General features: G+C 38.6%; 1 protein-coding gene and 2 long non-coding RNA genes across 3 annotated transcripts in view; 2 read left to right on the top strand and 1 right to left on the bottom strand.

Moving 5' to 3' along the window:
• The window catches only part of gfap (glial fibrillary acidic protein), a 70,237-nt gene extending 50,056 nt beyond the window's left edge, over positions 1-20,181 (top strand). The window contains exon 9 of the mRNA XM_085157175.1: positions 16,580-20,181. Coding sequence (XP_085013301.1) covers positions 16,580-16,639 — 60 coding nt within the window. The 3' untranslated portion in view covers positions 16,640-20,181. The remainder of the gene's footprint in view (positions 1-16,579) is intronic.
• LOC146519629 (uncharacterized) lies at positions 9,251-12,837 on the top strand. Its single transcript, XR_014873730.1, has 2 exons — positions 9,251-11,319; positions 11,477-12,837. It is a non-coding gene; the product is annotated as an uncharacterized LOC146519629 (long non-coding RNA).
• LOC146519628 (uncharacterized) lies at positions 13,155-15,601 on the bottom strand. The gene is made up of 2 exons (XR_014873737.1): positions 14,673-15,601; positions 13,155-14,515 (listed from the first exon to the last, which is right to left on the bottom strand). It is a non-coding gene; the product is annotated as an uncharacterized LOC146519628 (long non-coding RNA).
• Positions 20,182-24,845: the final 4,664 nt, after the last annotated feature.

Below are 24,845 nucleotides of genomic sequence, written 5' to 3'. Positions count from 1 at the left end.
AAGCTCGGCAGTAAGCGTGTACTTACTCGGCCATCTTGGAACGCCCCCTCGCTCTTTGATCCTTTGATCTTCACAAAGGACCATTCTGACGTCACGGTCGACGTCACGTTCTCTGCTAGTCCTTAAATAGGGAGCTCCTTTAACAGTTCGCATTGGAGCATTTTCAGAAACAGATCGTTGTTTTAGACAAAGCTAATACTTATTTAACCCGTGACACCGTTCTTTAAACCTTTAAAAAATGTCACAGGAATCATTAAATATCTTACCTTCTGGAAGCGATAGTGGATCAGAATCACTCGAGCTGCGGCTTCAGGATACTAATATGAGATTGTCTCAGCTTTATGAATTAGAAATGCTAACTTCTGATTTCGGCAGTAGGCTTGCTACTGAGCTGTCTGACGTTACAAGGGAGAGAAATCAAATCAGAGAAGAGTATGAAGAAAGTAGGAGAACTCACGGGGAAGAGATAAAAGAAATGTGGGGAGAAAACACAGAACTCACAACAAGGTACGAAAATCTAAAAAGAAAAACCGCAGAACTCGGGGAAGAAAACGCAGAACTCAGAAGAGGGTACGAAAATATTATAAAAGAAAACGCAGAACTCAGGAAATCTGTGGAAAATCATCAGCGCCTAGTGGAAGAAGCACGGAGTATAATAAATAGCAATGAAAACGCAGAACTCAGGAAAACTGTGGAAAATCATCAGCGCCTAGTGGAAGAAGCACGGCGTATAATAAATAGCAATGAAAACGCAGAACTCAGGAAAACTGTGGAAAATCATCAGCGCCTAGTGGAAGAAGCACGGTGTGTAATAAATAGCAATGAAAACGCAAAACTCAGGAAAACTGTGGAAAATCATCAGCGCCTAGCGGAAGAAGCACAGTGTGTAATAAATAGCAATGCTCCTGAACCTGAGGAGGCTGAGACCCATGGTTCGTGGTGTCATGGTGCCAAACGCCTACTTAAAATAGGTTTAGGTCTTGCCACAGTGGCCATTGTTGTTCCTGCAGCTTGCTGGGCCATCGCAAGGCTTTTCGGCTAAAGTGAATGTCCCGCTCTGTGGGGTCATGATAATAATCATGACCCCACAGAGCGGGGATTGCTACAATTGTGGCTTCTGGTCCACATCCACAATTACAGCCCTACTGTAATTGTGGATGTGGACCAGAAACCCCTTAAAAACAGTAATAATGTTTTCCATCCACAGTCCACCTTCATCCTGGCGCTGTTCCCGCTGGTGCAGGGTCCGTTCTTCGGCAAAGGTTTCTCCATCTTCCTTGATTTTGTCCATCCACCGTTTCTTCGGTCTGCCTCAAGGTCGGTGCCCTTCTAAAATATGCTGTGCTCTCCTTTATGTTTGATTTTATTTTGCCCCTCACACCCCCAACCAGTCATGGCAGAAGACTGCCCCTCCCTGAGCCTGGTTCTGCCAGAGGTTTCTTCCTGTTAAAAGGGAGTTTTTTCTCTCCACCGTTGCCAGAGTGCTTGCTCATAGGGGATCATTTGATTGTTGGGGTTGAATTTTTGGGTTTCATTTAATTGGCTTGAACTGAAAAGCCTAAAAATTCAGGTGAGGGTTTTACATAGTGGAGAGCACTGCAGTTGTTAACTGCACTTTTTTATTTGTAATTTTTGCAGTGCTTCCTACTACAAAAACTACAAATAAAATCCTTGCAGTTAGCAGCAAATCAAAATAAATAAACACATTTTTAAAATATCCACTACTGTTCTGTGTGTTTACTTGAATGAACAATTGTATGTTTTTGTGGTAGAAGATTATAGATTGTCCAAATATGTGAGAGTTTTAAAAGTAGCACTGCATGAGATTTACTGTGGCACAGATCGTTGAGCAGATCGTGTGTTGATCTGAGTCCTGTGATTTCCAGTAGTGATTTATTCCCATAACAAAATCAAACTGTCCTCTGCTGCCGTGTTGTTGCACAATGAAAATGATGGAGGTTTCAGAAACAGTCCGGCCCTGGTTACTGTCTCAGATATGACACTAGTCTTATCCTGTCTGCTTCTGTGTGTATATATGTAATATGCATATCCACATAATTATGGATTATTATAATTATGACATTTAATAAACACACACTATGTTTTAAAGAACATACATTGTATTAAATTTTTATTTCAAATATATTTCATTATATTTTTTGTCATCATTTTATTATAGATTAAGTGCAAGAGTTGTTAAGTGTGGATAAATAAATAATAGTTTATTGCAATAGTAAATTGCGCCTTGGAGTCCTTAGGTACTGTGCAGGGCAACTAGGAAGTGTGTTCCGGACTCACTGTTAGGATCCACTGATTTAGTCACTGATCAACATTCAGTCACGTAGAAGGTCAGAGCTTCATATTTATGGGATTAATGTGCAGTTTCATTGAATCTGTATTTATCTGTAAACAGGGTTCACACGGGTGCTTGAAATATGTGATGTTTGGTGCAGTTTTCCTGTTTTGTGGGAAAGAAAGGCTTTTTAAGTCAACCTAAGATGATTCGTTTTCATTTTCACATGGTCTTCGTGAGGTGATGCAAAGTGAAACATGCTTTCTGTGGGTTTTTTTGGCCATGTGCTGGGAAAGTTTGAACATGGACCTTGAAAGTGCTTAAAAAGTGCTTGAATTGGAGCCAGAAAAAGGCGTATGAACCCTTGATTGGGAGGTATATAATATTAAAATTTAAATATTATATAATATTAAAAACATTTTTTAAACATTCTTTTAATCAAATGTGTTATATAATGTTTGTCTTTGACTCCAAATATAAACAATTGAAGGGCAGCTCAACACTTTTGCACATTACTGTGTCCTGTTGAAGGAAATACTGACAGGTGTTTGCTTCATACATGGATTACAGAAGGAAAGAAAAGAGAGGAGACTTTTTAAAAATCTGTTTCAGGTTAGAGGGTAACCGCTGTGCTGTCTGGGCTCAAATTGTGCTCATCAATATTTTGTAGATCAGACTGCGTAGTTGTGAACTGAGTTTTGTAACTTTGTGTTTAGCATTAAGTGTTGTGGTGCTGATGAAAGTCCTGCTGGCAGAAATGACCTTCAGTCAGAAAGGTTGATGATCAGGATGAAGGATCACAAACACGTGATTGCAGCTCCTGCTGCAGAGGGTGGAACAACCAGTTATTAGGTTTAGGGGGCAGTTACTTTTGCAGATAGGGCAGGTTTGGAGAGTGTTTTTCCCTTTATAAATGAAACCATAATTTAAACAATACTTTTTGTAATATCTTTATTATCTTTGTCTAAAATGCAAACAAGTTTTATAATCTAAAACATGTATCAAACAGACAAATATGCAACAATATCACACACAGACCTGTTTCAGGTGTAAATGTAGATAGATGATGTCAGCCCTGCAGTTTGATGTCAGCCCTGCAGTGTGTTCATACACTCACTGAAAATGTTTGTAGCAGAGGAGGACGGGGTAATACCTGGTGCTGCAGGTTACCCCAAACCAAGCTGATCCCTCCTCCCATGATTCACAGCTGGAAAGGGATCTTCTGGATCTTCCCGCCCACCTCATCTCGCTGAGCCCTCTGAGCCTGCATCTGCTTTTAATGAGTGGCGTGTGCGAGCCTACCCGCCCGCACGGAGGTGAGAACGGTGACACACACACACACACACACACACACACACACACACACACACACACACACACACACACACACACACACAGAGGAAGTATTTTAGTGTTTTTGTTATTGCTTTTTCTTGCATATATTTCAGGATCACTGGCTCAGTGGCTTGAAATAAACTTTATTTTGGAGTTACATATTTTGATTTTGGGCAGTTTTCTGTACTGTTTGTTTGTATATGTGTCTTTTTGGCTGCTGTTACAACCAAATTTCCCCTTGTGGGACAATTAAAGGATTATTCTATTCTATTCTTATATTCTTATATTTAGGAAACAACTGTTTCTAGTCATTCACATTTATTTAATATGCTAAATTAAGTTTTGGGCATGTGTGGCATCATAGAAGAATACATGAAAATTGCAGCCCCCCATTTTATTTATATGCTTCATGTCACTTCCTTTTGGGAAAAACTACTGTTAGTGTCTATTTTGCTGTAATATAAGTTCCGCCAGCAGAGGGCGCTCGGTGTCTTACACATCAGTAGCCGACACCTCGCTAGAAGAGTAGTGCAGAGCTGGCGCACCAGGTAGTTCCTGATACCTCCTGTTTCTCCGTTTTTACAGGTAAGCTGGGTTCCAAATAATACATATGCGATAGACAACAGTAGCAATCGATCATAAACGTAAAAGCTAGTGAGCCAATTCACGAGCTTGAGGGTTGATAACGGTGAATCGCCACCAGGTGTTGCAAAATTCACCTTTGTTAGAGGGAAGTCACCTTTGTTAAATAGCAAAGTATTTAAAAATGAATTTCATTTCATTATGTATGATCTGAGCATGCGCAGAATGATCCACAGCACTCTTTGATCCTTTTTTAAATTATTATTAAACTTTATTGAGAAACAGTATACAGAACGTGTATACAACCAGGGCAAAATTAATATATGCCAGGGGGTGTAATACAAAGAATTAAATACATTCAAATAATTTATAATTACTACAAATGGTAATAGTTTTCATAGCATTTTGTTAAGTAATCCACAAATCAATTATATGTAACATAAAACATCATTATAGTAATATTTAAAATTAGGTTTTTGGTTACTGTATTTGCATTTGTGAAAATAAAATTTAGCTAAGATAAAAAGTTTATTATAAAGTAAACATCTCTTTTTTTTTTTGCCTTCAAAAGAAACAAAATACAACATTTTCCCATTTCACAGTAAAGTCTTTGTAGAGATGTCCAGCAATGAATCTACTGAAGTCTTTCCAAAATGTTCTAGTGTATGAACAGTAGGGCTGTTGATAGTCGACTAGTCACCGATTATTTTTGTGATTAGTCGACTAATCAGATCATGTATCCATTGGACATAAAACGTACAGCTTATTGCACCAGCATGCATCTGCTCTTATATAAGAGCACTTTATACACTTAAAGCTGCAAGCTAATGATAGTTATAACTATCATTAGTTATATGATAGCTTTGTTTCGGTGAAGTTGTTTCGGTGAAGTTTAATAAACTCCTTGCTATCTAAAATATAACAGGACACCGGAGTAAATTCTCGAGCATCTCACACTTCTGATAATCATCTGTCTGCTTGATGTTTATTCAGCTGTGTAAAAACTATAACTTTAATCTCAGCCAAACCGATTTACTCAGGAACAAATAAAATACTAAAAAAAGCCAAACAATAACATTTTTAAATTATCTAAGTGACTTATATATCATGTTTAACCTCAGTAGCGAAAGACAGCGGTGGGTTTGAAAACGATTTGCCGGGAGTCTGGTGTTCTCACGGGCTCTAGTGAGCCTTGCTCCCGGCTAGCTATCGAGCTAGTGGGTAACAGAGGTCTCCGAAAACATAGGAGCGCTTTTGAAAATATGTGGTGTCTTGATAAACTGAGGAGATATTTGAGGTTTACACAGTTACATTCTCGCCTTAAAATATGTTAAACGTTTATTTTGTGACCCAGAAAGAATAATAAGAGTCATTTTAAAACTAACTAGCTGCCACCATTGTTGGAAACTGAGCTGGGATGCGCTATAAATTCCCCCCCACACCACAACAGCATCTGGCTGCAGCAAGACCCTTCTCCTATTGGAACAGTACTTGGTCTCTGACTGATGACGTATCACGAGTACACGAGTTTTTTTTTTTTTTTTTATTTGCACAGAAATGTACAACAATTATGGCTACAAATTATTATCTCTACAAAGATTCTATTTTCCCAACATGAAATAGTATCAGAACAGGTTAAATTCCAGCATATAGAAGATAGATAATGAACAGGAAGTACAAACAACAACAAATAAATAAATAAAATCAAACCCCAAACAGAATCAAAGCAAACAAACAAAACAAAACAACAACAAAAACAAACAAAGAAAAAAAAGACATTATACCTTAGGGGTTTTCTAGCAGATCTAGTTCAATAAGCATATGATTCAGAACCAGAGCTTGTTTTTTGTCCATAAATTTAACAGGTGAGAGGAAGAGGCAGAGTTCTTTGTGAAAAGTAAAAAAGGACGGCTTTGTTTTCAGAAAACAACATTTGTGAATGAAGAATTTCCCCATAATAATTATTACATTTAAAACATTTTCAAGCTTCTTTTCTTTTCTTAGAGAACCAAAAATAATATCATTTTTAGAAAATTCAAGTAAGTTTGGAATCTTTGGAAAGAGCCAGTAGTGCACATCGTTCCACAGGGCTTTACAGAATATACAATCATAAAATAAATGTTCTGTTGATTCAATATCCCCATCACAAAAAGAGCAAGAATTATTATCAATAGCAAAGCAACGTCTGAGAAATTCTTTGGAAGGGTAAATACCAGAAAGGATTTTGTAGTGGACCTCCTTAGCTTTGGGAGGAATGGGAAGTTTTAGGTAATTTTTTCTGATCTCTTTCTTTTGATCACCGGAGAACAGATGTGAGATGGAATTTGGATTGGATCTATAAGGGAAAAAAACATTAGTAAATAATTCCCTAATTTGGGAGGTTTTTTTAGACTGTTAGCTGTAATGTTATGCCCATTTACCAAGAGTTCAGGGAGGTCAGGGGATCTATAGTCAGGGTTTTGAAAAAGATTATATGCTGTACATAGAATGTTTTGAGGGATAGCCTTAGTAATTTTTTAAAAATTCTTTGTTATTTATTTGCAGATTATAATTGGTGGTGAAATCTTCTAATAAAATTTTACCTCTATCATTTAACAAATGCATCACTGACCAGATGCCCTTATCGTACCAAGTACGCACAAGTACGCATATTGAGAAAGGCCCTTTGTTTTGATTCGTGGCCTGCCAACATGGTGCTGCGCTCCCACAATGCATTGCGGCGTTACGTCAACCCCAAAGCCCGTTGCGTGCAGGAGAGTATGCATGCGCATTGCCATAATTATCAGAGTTAATCGGAGCTCCCGTTTTATGAAGGATTGCGCCACGTTTTTCCCACATACTGAGACGTTTTGTTTTGCAAAAGTCAACACGTGAGCATTAATACTGAAACTCTGGGTTTAAATAAATGTGGAAAATTACAATTTAAAATAAAACAATGTTTTTGTTAATTCACAAAAAAGCAGAAATTTCCATAGTAAGCGGGGCGAAACAGGAACTTTTCTGTCATTTAACGGTTTATCTGTTACTTAATTACTTTGGTGTAGTATGAATGGGTGACGCCCTTATCAGTATGAAAAGTTGTAAATCTTATAAAAGCACAGTGAAAAGCTTAAAATGAGTGCCCTGCTTGAATATTGTTCAAAGCTAACCTGTGGGCCGGGTTGGAGTCATTGCTGGCCAGATTTTGGTCCCTGGGCCTTGAGTTTGATACCCCTGCCATCCATGGTTAGCAGACAGATTAGCAGATGATTTTACAGCTGATAGTTTTAGCAGTGACTAGAGTTAAAAACACTGTTTTTAGCAGGTGGGAATTGTGTTCAAATACAAAATTAATTTTATAAGTGCAAAGATTGTGTGTGTGTTTATCTATAAAATATTTATAATTATTCTGGATATTTATAAATGAACTCATCTATTTTGTTGAGATCTGGGGTAGGTCAAGGAAATCTTAATTTTTTTTTCAGATCTCGCAAGAAGCTTCCTCCTTTTGGATTCAACACAAGTAAAGTTTTGTAACATCGACACCTTTTAAACCGTTTCATCACGCCTTCCTTCCCTCAGAGATGAGTGGGATGACTGACCTGACAACAGCTGAGGTTTGGTTTTCTGTCTTGACCCTCAGGAGTCAGCAGTGTCTAAAAATGTGTGACAGAAAAACACACACTTCTCTTTACTGTAAAATAAGAATAGCAGAAGTGAGTTGTAGGCTCGTCAACTGATTCTTGGAAGACTTGTAAATCAGCTGTTTGTGAGATTATTGTACAAAAAAAAAAAGAAGTGTTTTTTAACTTTGTTTTTTTCCAGTCTGGGTCCTCTTACTCCAACAGTCTGAAGATAGGCATCGGGTAACTGGTGAGTCTAAATTGGCTGTAGGTGAGATTGTAAGTATGAATGGTTGTCCGTCTCTCTGTGTTATCATGTGATAGGCTGGCAACCAGGATGTACCCCTCTCTCACCTTAAGGTAGCTGAGTTGGCCTCAAGAACCCCCAGATTGGATAAGAATAACATGGATAGTCAATAAACAAAAACTATTCACTAGTGATTAAAAATTATATTTAAATAAAGTTTATTGGCATCTTTTACCTTTTTACAAACAGAAAACATCAACGATCAGCAGCCTAAACTTTACCAGTGGAGGTGGCTGAACTGCTTGAAGTCATAAAAATAATAATGCTATACTGATCAGTCTCCTATGGCTCAGAAAACTGTCTTGCCTTCCTAACCTACATTTACCTTGTTCCAGTCTCAACACTGCAGACACGCTGCTATATATTTTAAGCAAGACATTTTGCTGCAGTGCTACAGCAAAAAGCTGAATTAAAATACTACATCCAAAAATACTTGCGAATGAAAAATAGGTGGAGCATCTCAGTGTATCACAGACAAAGTGGAAAATGCTGTTGAAATGCACAGCTTCATCAACAAATCCTCTCCACAGAGCTCAGTACTAGAACATCCCGGTCCACTCATCAGGGTTTCCACCAGAACGAATACCTCCAGGACTGAACACGTTCTTCTTCCCTGGTTTGCTGCTAAAGCAGCTCCAGTTTGTTTCCAATTAAAGTGACCTGAAAATAAAACTGAGACAAGTTGAACATCACTGTTAAGTCAGTTTAAAACAACACAAGTAGCCAGTGTAGTGTCACTAAAACTGGCATAATATTTTAAGACGTCTCACTGCTGGATTTGAAGTCGTTCAACTGATTTCTGATGCTTGTTAAAAGAACACCTCAATAATCTAACCGAGAGAAAATATAAACCTGAATAATTGCTATAGTAATAGTAATTACCTAATCCCAGTGATATATTCCACAAATGCCCCATATGCTTCACACAGTTCCAAACAACAGTAAAATACAGAGTTATCTGAGGTACTGGAAGTTTTTTATGTTGCCAATCCTGGTCTTTGTCTCCTTAATGATCTCCTTGAAACAAATACAATGCAAAATGTTGTTGGCTGGATTCACATCCGCAAAGAAGACTATTACAAAGCAATGGTTCAGTCCTGAGATTTGTATGGAATCATTCATTTTTTGTAAAAAGATAACAATGTTAGCCTTTTCTGCAGCTATAGGGCATATATGGTATCACTCTTGGCTGGAAGCAGCTTAATCAATGGAAAAAACAAAAACTTTGTCCAAAAACCTCTCATGTTTAACTGTTTCCCACTTTTTATTTGGTCATTTTTGCCTTTTTGGCCAGGGTGAAGGGAGTATCTGCCATCAAACAAGAAGACAGCCGCATGTAGCTATGATGGTGTTTGCTAGTTCACCTTACATGCATTAATGTAATAACGTGGTTAGCCTACTCAACCTAAATTACACACGAACAACATTAAGCTACTCACGCAGAGAAGAACGGCTGCTGCTGCATCATCATCCTCATCATTTCTGCTACACTGGCAGGGCTAGGGGCCAGGACTCTACTCTTCAGCTTTTTGGGGGATGTTGCTAACTCTTCTCCGATAACAGGCACCACACCTGCAGTAGATGCGCTCAGTGTGAGGTCTCGCAGCAAGCTATCAAATACGGCGCATTTTTCGGCTTTAAAAAAAACCCGCTATGCGTCGCCAGGTGTTTCATTGGATTTGAGGTGTTACCTCCTTTCCACAGTATCACCTTAAAGCACTTGTTGCAGCTGCTGAGTTTGCATCTTTTGCTGTGAAGTACAGCCAGACTTTTGACCGCTTCACCTTGGGCATTTTTAATCTGTAGCTCTGCTCTAAAAGAACGTACGTACCTGGACCCGCCTACTATCCCCGGAAACGTAAAATGATTGGCTAGATTTCAAAGTGTATCACATCTCAGGAAAAAAAAGCACCGAAATAAAGCACCGAAATGTGCGCTGCTTTTCGGTCTGGTTACTACCGTTTATGTCAGAACCGGTGCCATCATGGCACCGGATACCGGTACCCATCCCTAATTATGTTAGTTTGAGACCGTTAAAAACAAAAGAAAGAGAAAATCAATATTTTGTTTTTGTTTCGTTTCGTTTGCTTCTTCTGCTCCTTGACTACCACAAGCCGCGTTCTCCTTTCATTAGGACTGCCTCATGTAAGTGAAAATTGTATCTATGAAAATTATTATGAGTTAGACGGACACACTGCTCTGGAATTCCCCTCATCTAACCTTCCCTCAGAGCCAACAATGGGCTATAGTACCAGATAAACACGCATGTGTCTCATTTAACGATTAATGATTAAACAAAGAGATCAGATAAACTCTGCTGCATGTTTGGAACCTTTAAGTCATCCTGTCCTGTCAGAATTAACATATCAGCATTGCATTTTCTAAGGGTAAAATACTTAATTTAACTATTTTATTTTCTATTAGGGCTTTAACTTGATTTTGATTTTCCTTAACAGTTGCAAATTAAATGATTAGTCATTCAGTCTATGACATGAAAAATTCCTTTTCTGATTTCTGTAAGCACGTTTATGTTACAAAACAGAATGTATTGAAAGAAATTTATCGATACAACTGATTAAAATGTGACTTTGTTGATGTGTTTTGGTTTAGAATCAAACTAAACTGCTGTTTCACTAATGATTTATTATTGGATTTTAACCTATTAACCTCCAAAAAAAAGAAAGTAGCACAGACCAACATTAGTTTGCAGGTCATTATATTTTTTTCTTGCCAGCAGCTCCGCTCTCTTTGCCTGACCTTAGCCATTATGTGGGATATTGCCAAATTGACCCTTCATCTCACTCCGTTCTCCTGAATCGGCCTAATCAACCGAACAGTCTGAATTCACGTGGGCTGTCCTAAAACTGCCCGTTTTTCACATCCTTGCTGTGCAAGCAATCATCATTCACCTATGAGTGCTTTGATGGATCACAGATGGTTTAATTAGCCATTGTTCTCATAAATGAAAGTAATTATTCACTGACAATGTCCCTCTGTCTTTCCTTTCCTTCCTCCCACACCCAGATAGAAAGGAAAAACGTATCGCTCCACCATACGGATTGTCCGCCTAGCAGACCAGATCCCAGATTTCTGCCGTAAAGTGTGTGTGAAACTACAGTGCTGCCCGAACCTCTTCAGCCCAATCCTCGTTACTGATAAGTGCCCAGAGAACTGCTCCGTCCAAACAAAAACCAAATACAGTGAGTCTCTGTAATTATACGCATCACTTCCTGCACCACAGCTATGAAGGAGACCCAAATCAAAGCTTGTGATGCTGCAGAGTGTATAATTGCCCTGGATGAGTGGCTAAGTTTTGTTTTGGGTGCATTGTTTTCAACATCTGCTATGCGTCCACAGCCTATTACTATGGGAAGAAGAGGAAGCTATCCAAGCCCACTGCAGGAGAGGAGACAGCAGAGGGAGAGCTGGCCAAGCCGACGCGCCGCAGAAAGAAGAGGAAAGCTATCTTTGTGCAGAAGAAAAGACGCTCCTCTGCTGTGGACTACACTCCCGCTGGCTCCCCGCAGGTTAGAAAACACCTCACTTCTTCACTTCTTCCTCAGTCTTTTATTTTGTCTTGCATAACAAGTGTCCTGTGCACTCCTGCGCATGTGACAAGCAGCAGGTACACTCACAACAAAGTGCACAGTGTATAAATTACAAACAAAATCACGTGTGAATATAGAAAGTGCGGGGTAAAAGAGGAGCTGCTCATGCAGGTGCCTTATGCAGATATATCCACTGCTGGGCACAGAGTTATTTATTGTAGCTAAAAATAGCCACACATCTGGCACAGAAAGGTTGCAGTCAATCACATTATAGTTGTTAATTTAATATGCAGATGCCACAGAAGTACCGTCTTCAGGCATCAAGTCTGCATTTGTGTGAGCTTTAAAGCTTATTATATGACTACCTCACAGGTTAAGGCCTCAGTTAGCTTTAGCATATTAACACAGGGATAAGGTCAGTTTTCAGTGAAAGCGGGGCACGAGTTCATTCTCTAGTTTTAACAGCCAACACAGGCGTTGCATTCAGTGCATTATATAGTCGACCTTTGAACCATGAGGTCTGGGCTCCTCCTGGAATATTTTTATATGAAACTGTGCAAAGTATGGGAGTCTAACTAGACTGCCTCAAGTGGCCATAAGAGGAGCTACAGGTTTTTGTTTTGGTTTGGTTCAAGCCATCTTGAAAAATTTCAAGATGGCTGCAAAGTGGTGAGATTTGCTTCTAGAAAGGCTTTCTTTGGTTGTACTACAACATGGCGCCGTGGCAACAAGGAACTTTTGAGTCACCATAGCAATGAAAGAAAACAAGTACAAAAAGAAACATTCCACCTGAGACTGCTAACATCATCAGTTTCAACAAGACTCGTGCTTGCTGGATTAAGTGCAGAGTCGCAGAACTCTGACTTAAACAGACTCTCATCATGCCCATCCTCGCTCGGGGTTTCATCTTGGGTTTTGTCATCACTAAATCTGTAAGAAAACTCATGCAGCGGTTCCTCAAAGAAGAAGACGAGGCAAGCAGAGATGAGGAAATCACTTCAGGACCTTCTGGTGCCGTTGTCCAGCAACATCCTCCTGATCCAACAACAATCAACAACCAGCAGAGAAACCAGAGCAGCTTTACGTTCAGCCTGAATATTGGGTTGAGCACAAATATTGGTCAGCCAATCACATTGGACTAAATAAACATGTGATGACTGTTATGCTCAATACTGTGTGATATATTTATCTGGTTAAACAAAGAAAGGAGGTCTGACAAATATACATTCACTAGTAGTGAATGTATATTTGTCAGACCTCCTTTCTTTGTTTACTCTAAATCTGTTTAACCAGGACAAAAACTGATCTAAATCAGCCATTTCATTCTGCTGTGACAAATGTAACGATGGTATTGTCTCACTTCATCATGCAAAAGCCATGAAGAGTAATATTCAACAGAAATATCTCAGATAATTGTGAAAAGCTTTTAAAAACAGAAAAGTAGTTTTGCAAATTACTGATGTTATTGATAAATATATCACACAGTATTGAGCATAACAGTCATCACATGTTTATTTAGTCCAATGTGATTGGCTGACCAATATTTGTGCTCAACCCAATATTCAGGCTGAACGTAAAGCTGCTCTGGTTTCTCTGCTGGTTGTTGATTGTTGTTGGATCAGGAGGATGTTGCTGGACAACGGCACCAGAAGGTCCTGAAGTGATTTCCTCATCTCTGCTTGCCTCGTCTTCTTCTTTGAGGAACCGCTGCATGAGTTTTCTTACAGATTTAGTGATGACAAAACCCAAGATGAAACCCCGAGCGAGGATGGGCATGATGAGAGTCTGTTTAAGTCAGAGTTCTGCGACTCTGCACTTAATCCAGCAAGCACGAGTCTTGTTGAAACTGATGATGTTAGCAGTCTCAGGTGGAATGTTTCTTTTTGTACTTGTTTTCTTTCATTGCTATGGTGACTCAAAAGTTCCTTGTTGCCACGGCGCCATGTTGTAGTACAACCAAAGAAAGCCTTTCTAGAAGCAAATCTCACCACTTTGCAGCCATCTTGAAATTTTTCAAGATGGCTTGAACCAAACCAAAACAAAAACCTGTAGCTCCTCTTATGGCCACTTGAGGCAGTCTAGTTAGACTCCCATACTTTGCACAGTTTCATATAAAAATATTCCAGGAGGAGCCCAGACCTCATGGTTCAAAGGTCGACTATATAATGCACTGAATGCAACGCCTGTGTTGGCTGTTAAAACTAGAGAATGAACTCGTGCCCCGCTTTCACTGAAAACTGACCTTATCCCTGTGTTAATATGCTAAAGCTAACTGAGGCCTTAACCTGTGAGGTAGTCATATAATAAGCTTTAAAGCTCACACAAATGCAGACTTGATGCCTGAAGACGGTACTTCTGTGGCATCTGCATATTAAATTAACAACTATAATGTGATTGACTGCAACCTTTCTGTGCCAGATGTGTGGCTATTTTTAGCTACAATAAATAACTCTGTGCCCAGCAGTGGATATATCTGCATAAGGCACCTGCATGAGCAGCTCCTCTTTTACCCCGCACTTTCTATATTCACACGTGATTTTGTTTGTAATTTATACACTGTGCACTTTGTTGTGAGTGTACCTGCTGCTTGTCACATGCGCAGGAGTGCACAGGACACTTGTTATGCAAGACAAAATAAAAGACTGAGGAAGAAGTGAAGAAGTGAGGTGTTTTCTAACCTGCGGGGAGCCAGCGGGAGTGTAGTCCACAGCAGAGGAGCGTCTTTTCTTCTGCACAAAGATAGCTTTCCTCTTCTTTCTGCGGCGCGTCGGCTTGGCCAGCTCTCCCTCTGCTGTCTCCTCTCCTGCAGTGGGCTTGGATAGCTTCCTCTTCTTCCCATAGTAATAGGCTGTGGACGCATAGCAGATGTTGAAAACAATGCACCCAAAACAAAACTTAGCCACTCATCCAGGGCAATTATACACTCTGCAGCATCACAAGCTTTGATTTGGGTCTCCTTCATAGCTGTGGTGCAGGAAGTGATGCGTATAATTACAGAGACTCACTGTATTTGGTTTTTGTTTGGACGGAGCAGTTCTCTGGGCACTTATCAGTAACGAGGATTGGGCTGAAGAGGTTCGGGCAGCACTGTAGTTTCACACACACTTTACGGCAGAAATCTGGGATCTGGTCTGCTAGGCGGACAATCCGTATGGTGGAGCGATACGTTTTTCCTTTCTATCTGGGTGTGGGAGGAAGGAAAGGAAAGACAGAGGGACATTGTCAGTGAATAATTACTTTCATTTATGAGAACAATGGCTAATTAAACCATCTGTGATCCATCAAAGCACTCATAGGTGAATGATGATTGCTTGCACAGCAAGGATGTGAAAAACGGGCAGTTTTAGGACAGCCCACGTGAATTCAGACTGTTCGGTTGATTAGGCCGATTCAGGAGAACGGAGTGAGATGAAGGGTCAATTTGGCAATATCCCACATAATGGCTAAGGTCAGGCAAAGAGAGCGGAGCTGCTGGCAAGAAAAAAATATAATGACCTGCAAACTAATGTTGGTCTGTGCTACTTTCTTTTTTTTGGAGGTTAATAGGTTAAAATCCAATAATAAATCATTAGTGAAACAGCAGTTTAGTTTGATTCTAAACCAAAACACATCAACAAAGTCACATTTTAATCAGTTGTATCGATAAATTTCTTTCAATACATTCTGTTTTGTAACATAAACGTGCTTACAGAAATCAGAAAAGGAATTTTTCATGTCATAGACTGAATGACTAATCATTTAATTTGCAACTGTTAAGGAAAATCAAAATCAAGTTAAAGCCCTAATAGAAAATAAAATAGTTAAATTAAGTATTTTACCCTTAGAAAATGCAATGCTGATATGTTAATTCTGACAGGACAGGATGACTTAAAGGTTCCAAACATGCAGCAGAGTTTATCTGATCTCTTTGTTTAATCATTAATCGTTAAATGAGACACATGTTTATCTGGTACTATAGCCCATTGTTGGCTCTGAGGGAAGGTTAGATGAGGGGAATTCCAGAGCAGTGTGTCCGTCTAACTCATAATAATTTTCATAGATACAATTTTCACTTACATGAGGCAGTCCTAATGAAAGGAGAACGCGGCTTGTGGTAGTCAAGGAGCAGAAGAAGCAAACGAAACGAAACAAAAACAAAATATTGATTTTCTCTTTCTTTTGTTTTTAACGGTCTCAAACTAACATAATTAGGGATGGGTACCGGTATCCGGTGCCATGATGGCACCGGATACCTGGCCCCTAGCCCTGCCAGTGTAGCAGAAATGATGAGGATGATGATGCAGCAGCAGCCGTTCTTCTCTGCGTGAGTAGCTTAATGTTGTTCGTGTGTAATTTAGGTTGAGTAGGCTAACCACGTTATTACATTAATGCATGTAAGGTGAACTAGCAAACACCATCATAGCTACATGCGGCTGTCTTCTTGTTTGATGGCAGATACTCCCTTCACCCTGGCCAAAAAGGCAAAAATGACCAAATAAAAAGTGGGAAACAGTTAAACATGAGAGGTTTTTGGACAAAGTTTTTGTTTTTTCCATTGATTAAGCTGCTTCCAGCCAAGAGTGATACCATATATGCCCTATAGCTGCAGAAAAGGCTAACATTGTTATCTTTTTACAAAAAAAAAACAGCTGAACATGAGAGGTTTTTGGACCAATTTTGTGTTCTCCATTCTTTAAGCACCGGTTCGAGCACCGTTTAAGCACCGGCACCGTTTCAAAAGTACCAGTTTGGCACCGGTATCAGATAAAACCTAAACGATACCCATCCCTATTCAAAACCAATAACATGGATAAGACATCGTCTCCAGAATGATTCCATACAAATCTCAGGACTGAACCATTGCTTTGTAATAGTCTTCTTTGCGGATGTGAATCCAGCCAACAACATTTTGCATTGTATTTGTTTCAAGGAGATCATTAAGGAGACAAAGACCAGGATTGGCAACATAAAAAACTTCCAGTACCTCAGATAACTCTGTATTTTACTGTTGTTTGGAACTGTGTGAAGCATATGGGGCATTTGTGGAATATATCACTGGGATTAGGTAATTACTATTACTATAGCAATTATTCAGGTTTATATTTTCTCTCGGTTAGATTATTGAGGTGTTCTTTTAACAAGCATCAGAAATCAGTTGAACGACTTCAAATCCAGCAGTGAGACGTCTTAAAATATTATGCCAGTTTTAGTGACACTACACTGGCTACTTGTGTTGTTTTAAACTGACTTAACAGTGATGTTCAACTTGTCTCAGTTTTATTTTCAGGTCACTTTAATTGGAAACAAACTGGAGCTGCTTTAGCAGCAAACCAGGGAAGAAGAACGTGTTCAGTCCTGGAGGTATTCGTTCTGGTGGAAACCCTGATGAGTGGACCGGGATGTTCTAGTACTGAGCTCTGTGGAGAGGATTTGTTGATGAAGCTGTGCATTTCAACAGCATTTTCCACTTTGTCTGTGATACACTGAGATGCTCCACCTGTTTTTCATTCGCAAGTATTTTTGGATGTAGTATTTTAACCCTTAAGAGCCCAGACCTATTTCTACTTTCATGAAAATTACGGGGGTCTTATATCAAATGAATCATATATAACCAAGTCTCTAAGTGTAAAGGGGCAGTGACACCAGTGTCACTGTGGGTCCTTAAGGGTTAATTCAGTTTTTTGCTGTAGCACTGCAGCAAAATGTCTTGCTTAAAATATATAGCAGCGTGTCTGCAGTGTTGAGACTGGAACAAGGTAAATGTAGGTTAGGAAGGCAAGACAGTTTTCTGAGCCATAGGAGACTGATCAGTATAGCATTATTATTTTTATGACTTCAAGCAGTTCAGCCACCTCCACTGGTTTAGGCTGCTGATCGTTGATGTTTTCTGTTTGTAAAAAGGTAAAAGATGCCAATAAACTTTATTTAAATATAATTTTTAATCACTAGTGAATAGTTTTTGTTTATTGACTATCCATGTTATTCTTATCCAATCTGGGGGTTCTTGAGGCCAACTCAGCTACCTTAAGGTGAGAGAGGGGTACATCCTGGTTGCCAGCCTATCACATGATAACACAGAGAGACGGACAACCATTCATACTTACAATCTCACCTACAGCCAATTTAGACTCACCAGTTACCCGGTGCCTATCTTCAGACTGTTGGAGTAAGAGGACCCAGACTGGAAAAAAACAAAGTTAAAAAACACTTCTTTTTTTTTTTGTACAATAATCTCACAAACAGCTGATTTACAAGTCTTCCAAGAATCAGTTGACGAGCCTACAACTCACTTCTGCTATTCTTATTTTACAGTAAAGAGAAGTGTGTGTTTTTCTGTCACACATTTTTAGACACTGCTGACTCCTGAGGGTCAAGACAGAAAACCAAACCTCAGCTGTTGTCAGGTCAGTCATCCCACTCATCTCTGAGGGAAGGAAGGCGTGATGAAACAGTTTAAAAGGTGTCGATGTTACAAAACTTTACTTGTGTTGAATCCAAAAGGAGGAAGCTTCTTGCGAGATCTGAAAAAAAAATTAAGATTTCCTTGACCTACCCCAGATCTCAACAAAATAGATGAGTTCATTTATAAATATCCAGAATAATTATAAATATTTTATAGATAAACACACACACAATCTTTGCACTTATAAAATTAATTTTGTATTTGAACACAACTCCCACCTGCTAAAAACAGTGTTTTTAACTCTAGTCACTGCTAAAACTATCAGCTGTAAAATCATCTGCTAATCTGTCTGCTAACCATGGATGGCAGGGGTATCAAACTCAAGGCCCAGGGACCAAAATCTGGCCAGCAATGACTACAACCCGGCCCACAGGTTAGCTTTGAACAATATTCAAGCAGGGCACTCATTTTAAGCTTTTCACCGTGCTTTTATAAGATTTACAACTTTTCATACTGATAAGGGCGTCACCCATTCATACTACACCAAAGTAATTAAGTAACAGATAAACCGTTAAATGACAGAAAGTTCCTGTTTCGCCCCGCTTACTATGGAAATTTCTGCTTTTTTGTGAATTAACAAAAGCATTGTTTTATTTTAAATTGTAATTTTCCACATTTATTTAAACCCAGAGTTTCAGTATTAATGCTCACGTGTTGACTTTTGCAAAACAAAACGTCTCAGTATGTGGGAAAAACGTGGCGCAATCCTTCATAAAACGGGAGCTCCGATTAACTCTGATAATTTAAGCAGTTATGAAGATAAATAAGACATTCAGACAGATATTCTCCTGTTGCATTAGTTTGTGCATGCACAGAGTGACACCGGCCGTTCCTCTCAATTCGCGCCTCAGAGAAGTCGTTATTTTTCAAAAGAAAGAAAGAAACAGCAACAACTACTAAACAGAATTTTTGCACGTTCATTGCACATTTGTGGGAATGTTTAAATATTTACTTTTTATTAATTACTTTTCATTTTATCTTTATTTTTAAAATCACCATGGCAATGCGCATGCATACTCTCCTGCACGCAACGGGCTTTGGGGTTGACGTAACGCCGCAATGCATTGTGGGAGCGCAGCACCATATTGGCAGGCCACGAATCAAAACAAAGGGCCTTTCTCAATATGCGTACTTGTGCGTACGATAAGGGCATCTGGTCAGTGATGCATTTGTTAAATGATAGAGGTAAAATTTTATTAGAAGATTTCACCACCAATTATAATCTGCAAATAAATAACAAAGAATTTTTAAAAAATTACTAAGGCTATCCCTCAAAACATTCTATGTACAGCATATAATCTTTTTCAAAACCCTGACTATAGATCCCCTGACCTCCCTGAACTCTTGGTAAATGGGCATAACATTACAGCTAACAGTCTAAAAAAACCTCCCAAATTAGGGAATTATTTACTAATGTTTTTTTCCCTTATAGATCCAATCCAAATTCCATCTCACATCTGTTCTCCGGTGATCAAAAGAAAGAGATCAGAAAAAATTACCTAAAACTTCCCATTCCTCCCAAAGCTAAGGAGGTCCACTACAAAATCCTTTCTGGTATTTACCCTTCCAAAGAATTTCTCAGACGTCGCTTTGCTATTGATAATAATTCTTGCTCTTTTTGTGATGGGGATATTGAATCAACAGAACATTTATTTTATGATTGTATATTCTGTAAAGCCCTGTGGAACGATGTGCACTACTGGCTCTTTCCAAAGATTCCAAACTTACTTGAATTTTCTAAAAATGATATGATTTTTGGTTCGCTAAGAAAAGAAAAGAAGCTTGAAAATGTTTTAAATGTAATAATTATTATGGGGAAATTCTTCATTCACAAATGTTGTTTTCTGAAAACAAAGCCGTCCTTTTTTACTTTTCACAAAGAACTCTGCCTCTTCCTCTCACCTGTTAAATTTATGGACAAAAAACAAGCTCTGGTTCTGAATCATATGCTTATTGAACTAGATCTGCTAGAAAACCCCTAAGGTATAATGTCTTTTTTTTCTTTGTTTTTTTTTTTTTTTTTTGTTTTGTTTGTTTGCTTTGATTCTGTTTGGGGTTTGATTTTATTTATTTATTTGTTGTTGTTTGTACTTCCTGTTCATTATCTATCTTGTATATGCTGGAATTTAGCCTGTTCTGATACTATTTCATGTTGGGAAAATAGAATCTTTGTAGAGATAATAATTTGTAGCCATAATTGTTGTACATTTCTGTGCAAATAAAAAAAAAAAAAACTCGTGTACTCGTGATACGTCATCAGTCAGAGACCAAGTACTGTTCCAATAGGAGAAGGGTCTTGCTGCAGCCAGATGCTGTTGTGGTGTGGGGGGGAATTTATAGCGCATCCCAGCTCAGTTTCCAACAATGGTGGCAGCTAGTTAGTTTTAAAATGACTCTTATTATTCTTTCTGGGTCACAAAATAAACGTTTAACATATTTTAAGGCGAGAATGTAACTGTGTAAACCTCAAATATCTCCTCAGTTTATCAAGACACCACATATTTTCAAAAGCGCTCCTATGTTTTCGGAGACCTCTGTTACCCACTAGCTCGATAGCTAGCCGGGAGCAAGGCTCACTAGAGCCCGTGAGAACACCAGACTCCCGGCAAATCGTTTTCAAACCCACCGCTGTCTTTCGCTACTGAGGTTAAACATGATATATAAGTCACTTAGATAATTTAAAAATGTTATTGTTTGGCTTTTTTTAGTATTTTATTTGTTCCTGAGTAAATCGGTTTGGCTGAGATTAAAGTTATAGTTTTTACACAGCTGAATAAACATCAAGTAGACAGCTGATTATCAGAAGTGTGAGATGCTCGAGAATTTACTCCGGTGTCCTGTTATATTTTAGATAGCAAGGAGTTTATTAAACTTCACCGAAACAACTTCACCGAAACAAAGCTATCATATAACTAATGATAGTTATAACTATCATTAGCTTACAGCTTTAAGTGTATAAAGTGCTCTTATATAAGAGCAGATGCATGCTGGTGCAATAAGCTGTACGTTTTATGTCCAATGGATACATGATTAGTGATCTGATTAGTCGACTAATCACAAAAATAATCGGTGACTAGTCGACTATCAACAGCCCTACTGTTCATACACTAGAACATTTTGGAAAGACTTCAGTAGATTCATTGCTGGACATCTCTACAAAGACTTTACTGTGAAATGGGAAAATGTTGTATTTTGTTTCTTTTGAAGGCAAAAAAAAAAGAGATGTTTACTTTATAATAAACTTTTTATCTTAGCTAAATTTTATTTTCACAAATGCAAATACAGTAACCAAAAACCTAATTTTAAATATTACTATAATGATGTTTTATGTTACATATAATTGATTTGTGGATTACTTAACAAAATGCTATGAAAACTATTACCATTTGTAGTAATTATAAATTATTTGAATGTATTTAATTCTTTGTATTACACCCCCTGGCATATATTAATTTTGCCCTGGTTGTATACACGTTCTGTATACTGTTTCTCAATAAAGTTTAATAATAATTTAAAAAAGGATCAAAGAGTGCTGTGGATCATTCTGCGCATGCTCAGATCATACATAATGAAATGAAATTCATTTTTAAATACTTTGCTATTTAACAAAGGTGACTTCCCTCTAACAAAGGTGAATTTTGCAACACCTGGTGGCGATTCACCGTTATCAACCCTCAAGCTCGTGAATTGGCTCACTAGCTTTTACGTTTATGATCGATTGCTACTGTTGTCTATCGCATATGTATTATTTGGAACCCAGCTTACCTGTAAAAACGGAGAAACAGGAGGTATCAGGAACTACCTGGTGCGCCAGCTCTGCACTACTCTTCTAGCGAGGTGTCGGCTACTGATGTGTAAGACACCGAGCGCCCTCTGCTGGCGGAACTTATATTACAGCAAAATAGACACTAACAGTAGTTTTTCCCAAAAGGAAGTGACATGAAGCATATAAATAAAATGGGGGGCTGCAATTTTCATGTATTCTTCTATGATGCCACACATGCCCAAAACTTAATTTAGCATATTAAATAAATGTGAATGACTAGAAACAGTTGTTTCCTAAATATAAGAATATAAGAATAGAATAGAATAATCCTTTAATTGTCCCACAAGGGGAAATTTGGTTGTAACAGCAGCCAAAAAGACACATATACAAACAAACAGTACAGAAAACTGCCCAAAATCAAAATATGTAACTCCAAAATAAAGTTTATTTCAAGCCACTGAGCCAGTGATCCTGAAATATATGCAAGAAAAAGCAATAACAAAAACACTAAAATACTTCCTCTGTGTGTGTGTGTGTGTGTGTGTGTGTGTGTCACCGTTCTCACCTCCGTGCGGGCGGGTAGGCTCGCACACGCCACTCATTAAAAGCAGATGCAGGCTCAGAGGGCTCAGCGAGATGAGGTGGGCGGGAAGATCCAGAAGATCCCTTTCCAGCTGTGAATCATGGGAGGAGGGATCAGCTTGGTTTGGGGTAACCTGCAGCACCAGGTATTACCCCGTCCTCCTCTGCTACAAACATTTTCAGTGAGTGTATGAACACACTGCAGGGCTGACATCAAACTGCAGGGCTGACATCATCTATCTACATTTACACCTGAAACAGGTCTGTGTGTGATATTGTTGCATATTTGTCTGTTTGATACATGTTTTAGATTATAAAACTTGTTTGCATTTTAGACAAAGATAATAAAGATATTACAAAAAGTATTGTTTAAATTATGGTTTCATTTATAAAGGGAAAAACACTCTCCAAACCTGCCCTATCTGCAAAAGTAACTGCCCCCTAAACCTAATAACTGGTTGTTCCACCCTCTGCAGCAGGAGCTGCAATCACGTGTTTGTGATCCTTCATCCTGATCATCAACCTTTCTGACTGAAGGTCATTTCTGCCAGCAGGACTTTCATCAGCACCGCAACACTTAATGCTAAACACAAAGTTACAAAACTCAGTTCACAACTACGCAGTCTGATCTACAAAATATTGATGAGCACAATTTGAGCCCAGACAGCACAGCGGTTACCCTCTAACCTGAAACAGATTTTTAAAAAGTCTCCTCTCTTTTCTTTCCTTCTGTAATCCATGTATGAAGCAAACACCTGTCAGTATTTCCTTCAACAGGACACAGTAATGTGCAAAAGTGTTGAGCTGCCCTTCAATTGTTTATATTTGGAGTCAAAGACAAACATTATATAACACATTTGATTAAAAGAATGTTTAAAAAATGTTTTTAATATTATATAATATTTAAATTTTAATATTATATACCTCCCAATCAAGGGTTCATACACCTTTTTCTGGCTCCAATTCAAGCACTTTTTAAGCACTTTCAAGGTCCATGTTCAAGCTTTCCCAGCACATGGCCAAAAAAAACCACAGAAAGCATGTTTCACTTTGCATCACCTCACTAAGACCATGTGAAAATGAAAACGAATCATCTTAGGTTGACTTAAAAAGCCTTTCTTTCCCACAAAACAGGAAAACTGCACCAAACATCACATATTTCAAGCACCCGTGTGAACCCTGTTTACAGATAAATACAGATTCAATGAAACTGCACATTAATCCCATAAATATGAAGCTCTGACCTTCTACGTGACTGAATGTTGATCAGTGACTAAATCAGTGGATCCTAACAGTGAGTCCGGAACACACTTCCTAGTTGCCCTGCACAGTACCTAAGGACTCCAAGGCGCAATTTGCTATTGCAATAAACTATTATTTATTTATCCACACTTAACAACTCTTGCACTTAATCTATAATAAAATGATGACAAAAAATATAATGAAATATATTTGAAATAAAAATTTAATACAATCAGTTTCTTAATGTATGTTCTTTAAAACACGGTGTGTGTTTATTAAATGTCATAATTATAATAATCCATAATTATGTGGATATGCATATTACATATATACACACAGAAGCAGACAGGATAAGACTAGTGTCATATCTGAGACAGTAACCAGGGCCGGACTGTTTCTGAAACCTCCATCATTTTCATTGTGCAACACCACGGCAGCAGAGGACAGTTTGATTTTGTTATGGGAATAAATCACTACTGGAAATCACAGGACTCAGATCAACACACGATCTGCTCAACGATCTGTGCCACAGTAAATCTCATGCAGTGCTACTTTTAAAACTCTCACATATTTGGACAATCTATAATCTTCTACCACAAAAACATACAATTGTTCATTGAAGTAAACACACAGAACAGTAGTGGATATTTTAAAAATGTGTTTATTTATTTTGATTTGCTGCTAACTGCAAGGATTTTATTTGTAGTTTTTGTAGTAGGAAGCACTGCAAAAACTACAAATAAAAAAGTGCAGTTAACAACTGCAGTGCTCTCCACTATGTAAAACCCTCACCTGAATTTTTAGGCTTTTCAGTTCAAGCCAATCAAATGAAACCCAAAAATTCAACACCAACAATTAAATGATCCCCTATGAGCAAGCACTCTGGCAACGGTGGAGAGAAAAAACTCCCTTTTAACAGGAAGAAACCTCTGGCAGAACCAGGCTCAGGGAGGGGCAGTCTTCTGCCATGACTGGTTGGGGGTGTGAGGGGCAAAATAAAATCAAACATAAAGGAGAGCACAGCATATTTTAGAAGGGCGCCGGCCTTGAGGCAGACCGAAGAAACGGTGGATGGACAAAATCAAGGAAGATGGAGAAACCTTTGCCGAAGAACGGACCCTGCACCAGCGGGAACAGCGCCAGGAT

This window comes from Neolamprologus multifasciatus, chromosome 4 (genome assembly GCF_963576455.1).
Source record: "Neolamprologus multifasciatus chromosome 4, fNeoMul1.2, whole genome shotgun sequence".
NCBI lineage: Eukaryota > Metazoa > Chordata > Actinopteri > Cichliformes > Cichlidae > Neolamprologus > Neolamprologus multifasciatus.
This window is presented reverse-complemented; position numbering and strand designations above follow the sequence as displayed.